The 6,734-nt window shown below is 33.7% G+C and overlaps 1 protein-coding gene across 1 annotated transcript; it reads right to left on the reverse strand.

The window, feature by feature from the left end:
* Nucleotides 1-822: 822 nt before the first annotated feature.
* LOC11412612 (auxin response factor 9) lies at nucleotides 823-5,804 on the reverse strand. Its single transcript, XM_003604890.4, has 14 exons — nucleotides 5,387-5,804; nucleotides 5,177-5,286; nucleotides 4,525-4,620; nucleotides 4,378-4,434; nucleotides 4,127-4,279; nucleotides 3,942-4,026; nucleotides 3,747-3,837; nucleotides 3,458-3,622; nucleotides 3,249-3,368; nucleotides 3,101-3,173; nucleotides 2,674-2,827; nucleotides 2,044-2,582; nucleotides 1,741-1,928; nucleotides 823-1,357 (listed from the first exon to the last, which is right to left on the reverse strand). Exons 1-14 carry the CDS (start codon nucleotides 5,418-5,420, stop codon nucleotides 1,219-1,221), a joined length of 2,004 nt encoding a protein of 667 aa, XP_003604938.2. The 5' UTR covers nucleotides 5,421-5,804; the 3' UTR covers nucleotides 823-1,218.
* Between the last annotated feature and the right edge of the window lie 930 nt (nucleotides 5,805-6,734).

Genomic DNA, 6,734 nt, shown 5'->3' on the forward strand with positions numbered 1-6,734 from the left:
TTCTCTAAATCATCATATAACTCTAACCAAATTTAAGTTCTTCTCTTCATAACCATCATTCATAGAAAATTACTTCCAAGTCTAGTTCATTTTATCAACTCAAGAATGTCTCGAGTCATAACTTTGTCTAGCCTTTTTTATACTCCCTTTTTTCGTACTCTTCATATTTTTTAGGATACATTTCCAGGAATAACCACGGTTATGATACATATCTAGGAATAACCATGGATTATCGGTATCTAATTCAGATACTTCTCCAACATTTAAGATTTTAGAGTATCCAGACTTCATAGCTTAAACCGGAACATAGCAAGCACTCCCTTACAACTAAAACATTAGCAAAAATAATTAAGTGTACACTATTTAAGAATGATCGTTAAATCCCTCAAAAAAAAAAAAAAGATCGTTAATCTTGATTAATTTCTTGCTCAATCATAAAATCTAATCACATTCTACAAACATCCTATTATTCTCATTTAATTTTCTATGAGCATCCTAGTTAATACTTGGAAATGTGCTTACAATTGAGTTCACATGTACTACATAACAATTTTTGGGACTTTCAACTAGTAAACTAGTAAAGTGAAATTTCACTGCTATTGAAGGTATGGACCCAAAAGTAAGTTGTGGATGGTGCCACCACCCTGCCACATTTAACCCATTTGTCTAGAGAATCACTGCATCAATGGTACAATGGACCACTCAATCCTAAACAATAAAGTTGCTACAATTTAATGTCATTATTAGTTGTCACTGTTGACAGCAATAGACATTGACTCAACCAAATTGGAATTTTGGAAGACACAAAATACACACTATACATTACAAACAAGAATATGCCATTTGACTAAAATAGGAAAGTTTTGATAAACCAACAACCAACATATCAATATACTTCCAACTTAATAGGAATATTCAATGCTAACCCTAAAAATTTGCCATATCCACAAATTTATTTAAGTTAAAAGAAAAAAAAAAAAAACTATTTTGGTCTTTTCTACCACAATTAATGCCTTGTTGTGTCTCTACAAATTAAGTTACAATTAGCTAGTGTTTCATATCTAAGTAATAATAACATGAATAACTCACCTAGCTAAAATAAAACCAACTTTAATTTCCTTCTTCTCACAAGAAATAAAATCAACAAGAAGAATCAATAGTTTGGTGCTGAGAAACAAAAAGAAAGATAAAAAAGGACAAGAAAATAATGTCAATGTTTCATCTTTCGGTTGTGTCTGAGCTTATTACAGTTCCTTCTTCGATCGAAGAAGAGATTGGTAGTTTGCTACCTGATTTCATCTTCTTTACATCTTGGCTGGAACAAATGAAGATTCTTCTTACCATGTTACAAAACTCACTGCAAGATAATGATAGATAACAATCACCATTATGTTAGTTTATAAGGAGAGAAGATTAAAACTAACAAGTACAAAAATTGGCGCAAATTAGACACTGATTTATGACATGACTCCTCTAAAGTGAGTAGAGAGTATAGCACGTCGGGTGTTAATGATAAAATGAAGGGTTGAAATTTTAACACACCAATGATTTGTCATGCATATGTAATATCAATCATTGACTTATCAATAGTTGATATTACTTTACACTCTAACATAAGTTACTCATTTTAGGAGGGCCAGATCACTAATATATGATAAAATCAAAAGTTAAATGTGGTCTTCTTCTTTATAAATATATGTGTGTGCATCGCCCTATCGTGTTGATTAAGGATATACTCACGGCCATGGATCATCTCCGACAAGCATCATATCTCCTTCATCATCAGTGAAGACAATTTCCCATGTATTCCGGTGTTGAAGCTGTCCCTTGATGTCAAACAGCTCTTCCAATTCACCAATAAGTTGATCATACCCATTCAACGTTGCCAAATCCACAGCGCGACCAACTGCAACACCCTGCATTTGAACCTTTTCGAAGGTTTTGAACAACAATAGAAAGCTTATATCAGAAACTTTTCTTATTGAACTATAATAATGGAAAACATCTAAATTGTTATCCAAATAGAAGATCTATGTGTAGTACCTTGGTGCGACTTCTGCTACAAATCTGCTTGCTCTGAGTCTCCTTAGGTGAAACTTGTTGTGGTTCTTGTTTCCTCTCGAAAGAAGCCTTTGAGATGTCAGACTTACGGGCAGTATCAGAACTCGACAAGGTGCTGGAACTAACTTCAGTGGTAACTCCGTTACCGTTTACTGCATGTGAAGATGGTATCTCTACAGCAGCTGATTTTTTGGAATGATCAATAAGATCAATTCCAAACAATCGATAAGTTGTAGCAGTCTCGACCTTGTTGTCCTTCTCAACTTGATCAAGCATACGGTCGATGTTCAGTATAGATGATTGAGGCTGTGAAACAGGCCAAGCTGAGACACTCTTGCCATCATCTGTTGTATCGTGAAGTAAATGAGAAGGATAGCTAGAACGAGGAGACGATAGCCAACTTCCTTCGGTTTGATTCCTCAATGTAGCATTGTTATTGGTTTTGCTATTCATAATACGTTGGGTCATATCAGTTTGTGACATCCTAGCATCCCAGAAAATAGAGGCAGCTGATGTTGTGTCTAGTTTAAAAATAACATATAGAAGGTCAAATAAAATTAATGACTAAATCGATATAAGACATGGGAAGAGTTAATAGAAATAGTTCCTCACCAACATCGGGAATTTCACTGGTTGGTCGAGGCCTTTTAGTCTTTGCAGCGGTCGGTTGAACTGTGGCTGTAGAAGCTGAAGAAACAAAAGGTTCTATCTCCCATGGTGAAACCCTGTCAGGTCTTGTAATAGCTGAAGGTTCATCCCATTGAACCTGGCGATTCAAACACACAGGAAAAGAAAATGAATCAGTGTTGTCATGTCAATTGTAGATTGCAGAAAATAGTAGTTGTTCAAATTCCGATATACTAAAGTGCTACTAAAAACAACACTTTGAATTAAATAACATATCGCAAAACAGTAGCGTCTTGTTTGAATTCATCTGCACTATAGCGCCTCTATAGCCCGCTATTCGGCATCATTTAGATGATTAACATACAATCAATGAAAATCAAATAAACAATTGCAAAGTCCAAGTGGACAATACCTTAAGTGATCGCCATTTTGAATTTGCCCAATGGGGAGAAATATCTTCGACTCCAACTATGGTACCGGAAAATCTAATCAAACCATGTATTAGAATAGCTACAAATAAATAAGGTCATATCATAAACTACTGCAATAAATTTTATTACCTTTTGTCAGACTCAGCAGAATCATCACTTTCAAACCTCATCCTGAACCTCATGCCGACAGCAAACTTATTACTGACAGCAGACAAGTACTTGTTCACGCTTACGATGAACTGGCTCGTCCTAACAAAAGAAAAGCTCATGTCAACCATCATCTACTAATTTTTATCATTTACCCAATTTTTAGCTCTTAAAACAAGTAAAATTTATACCTCGGCTTATAATATACAACGAAAAGAGTCTGAGTTGCAACAGCATGGGAGGCAGTTGCAAGAACTCCAAGGTGCATGCTCTGGCTAGAAATTACAGATGATGGCATGCTACTTGACTGACGAGCAAGACGCCTCACTCCAACACGTAATTCCCCGTTTTCCCCTCTACACATAAAATTTTATTATAGCTATGCTTGTATAGCAAAACAGAAAAATTCTTGTGTTTATAGTAGAAATTTATGAGTTTATGAACCAGGTGAATGAAACAAAGAAAGCAATCAAAGTTTACCTCAAAAAAACGAAGGTGTCTCCAGCGACTAATCTTTTTGAAGTCACAAAAGTACTCCATCCAGTGGTAAGAAGGTGTCTGCGCGGCTGACCTGAACAAACAAGAGAAATAAGTTAAAGAGAAAATCATTAAGCGAGTAGCCAAATAGAAAGTAAAAACGCAAAGACTTCAACAAAAACGTCTCATGTCTTTTACCTCTAAATATATGCTTAAAGCGCCATTCATAGCCATGAAGATCCTTGGCGACCAATTCTTGAGTTGGTGTTGGTTGGGACATGTCCTAAAATTAATCCCAAACAAAGATTTCCAAAGATCAGTAATAACCTAATGTAATCAGAGAGAAGAAAACAAGAAAAAAACGATATCGATAGTATTAGTACCAAAGGAGGAAGGCATTCTGTGGCATGTTTCCTGAGAACAGAGAAGCCACCATGTGTACTAGTATCCGAAGCGGTTAAGATCTTGCAGAATGAGTGAATTTTCGGCCTCGGAAGTTCCTCGGTGGGCGGATCAGGGATTGTAGGCTCATTTTGCTAATATATTTATTCCATTAGAATCTAAATAAAGGGAGAGAAAAATCTTTGGTCGACCATAAAAGTATAGAAAATCAAAAGGGAAGCAACGTCCTTACATTAGATTCTGGTACCAAAGTAATCTGAGCATAAACTTCATCTGTTTCTTGTTCAGCCTATAACATTGCAAAATTCAAGGTAAGCTTAAAATTTACACCAAGCTATAATTAGAAACTATAAAATCCAAATTAAACTTTGAAAATTACCAGTAAATGGATATTCACGATACGACAAAGGATCTTTGTAGGAAGTTTCAACACAGGAATCCTCTGATTCAGTTCTTGATTGGTAGAAGCCTCCAACTACAAAAACAAACAAAAAAGGTTTAAAAAAAAAGAACAAAAAAAATACAATCCTGCAAAGCCAAAAACACTCTAATTTCCTGCTAAAAATAGAAAGGTAGCAAAATTCAGTTCCACCGCCACGATCTAATCCGTGATAACAAAGATTTTTGTTTCCTACACAACCCTAATTGTGTTTGTATCAGCTGAATTTGACTGCAATTCTCTGCGATACTAATTATTGCAAAATTTTGCAGCTAAAATTGAGGTTGCATCAACAGCATTTGACTTCAATTCTCCCCAGTATCAATAATTGCGACAAGACTCGCGGTCTTGTCACTAAAATTAAGATCACATGAGATGATGTGACCTTAATTTAGTCACGAGAATTGTGGTCTCATGACATCAATAATCACAACGAGTCCACAATTCTCATGACTAAAATTAAGATCACATCGACTATATTTGACCGCGATTCTCCAAAAGATAAAAAATCGCAACACAATCAAAATCAAAAACCTTGAGCAAAATTAGAAATAACATAACAAAAAGTGAAAGGAAAATTGAAAAAACTCACTTGTTCCATGTGTCCTTGTGGGAAATAGAAAACACTTTGACCAACACAAGGAACATCAACCAATGGTCCTGCAATTGCCTTCCATAATTCTTCATCAGAACAACCACCCACTGATTCATCACAAAAAAAAAAAAAAAAAAAAAAAAACATTAACACTAAAAACCAAAAAATTAAATAAAAATCAGATTTTTAAAAACTTTCAATTGTTACCTTCAGCAGAAACATTTGACCCATGATTCAACATGATAATCAACGCAAGTTAACAACAAGAAAAACAGAAAAAACACACTTTGTGACTTTGAGACACGTTTTTGGAACCAATCAAAAGAGAATAATTAGAATAACAAGATCTCGTTTTTTGACACAATTAATGATTATTAGAATCAGAATCAGAAGAATAAGAACAAGAACAATAATGGGTTGTTGTTGATTTTTTTGTTGATGTAACGTAAAACCAACCACTAGTAGTAGTAGCTAGCAACAAGAACGGTTACAAAGAGAAACAAAAGCGGTTTTATGAATCAAACGACGCTTCTTCGTTTGTTGTTGTGAGAGGTTGAGAAATGAAACGGCGTTAGTTGTTTGGTTGGAATGAGTTTAGACATATGCTGATTCATTTAGACATAAACCACTCCAAGTTTTTTAGTTAGTTTATTTATATTACTCATGGTCCAATTTTGTTGCCAAAAGTTTAGCTAAGTTTTGACTCGAAAATTCATTGAATAATCCATGTATATGGTTTCTATTATAGACTGAATACGTTAATTATTCAATAAATTTAAAAAATAAATAATTATTTGATTGTAATGATCAGAGGGTGTATGCATTAATCAGGGGAATTGTATGAGTTGATTTCTTAACAATTAAGTTCATGTTTGTTGGCTTTTTTTTTAGAAACTTAGGATTTGTTGTGACAACAAATATTGTAATTATGTCTTGAAAATCATACAATCAATTTTTGTAAAGTCTATAAAGTGCATTTTTTTTTATACAAAAGTGCCTTTTTTCATGTCTTCAAGGCATTTGTTGTTAATTTTGTTGAGTAGTAAGATTACAATGAATGACAAAATTCTGTGTAAAAATAATTGTGTTACATCGAGTTTCAGACTCATCAAACTCATGACAGACTTCAAGCCACAACAAGTGTTGGTAGAGGTACTAATAGATTATCGATTATATAGGTCGGTGCGCTGACGAAAGGAGTTGAATATGCGTTTGTTGTGGAGTATGAATCAAATTGTTAACAAAAAATTTTTTGGTCTAGAAATTCTTAACAATTTAGTCGAAGTTTATTTTATTATTATTTTTTATCAAATAGTTTAATAACTATAAATTTATTTTTAAAATAAATAAGTAATGTATCTGAGGTTCTATACTCAATCTCCGGTTGTTTTTATAGAAAATGGACATTTACTGAGAAAACAAATATAGTAATTAAAAATTGTGTAAATAATTTTTTATACACGAGTGTCTAAAAATTGCTCTTTTTGATAGTACAAATTTTCTTTCATTAATTCCTTAACAAGTGGTTAGACACTTTTAATTCCAACCAATTGTG

Source organism: Medicago truncatula, chromosome 4, assembly GCF_003473485.1.
Source record: "Medicago truncatula cultivar Jemalong A17 chromosome 4, MtrunA17r5.0-ANR, whole genome shotgun sequence".
Taxonomy (NCBI): Eukaryota; Viridiplantae; Streptophyta; class Magnoliopsida; order Fabales; family Fabaceae; genus Medicago; species Medicago truncatula.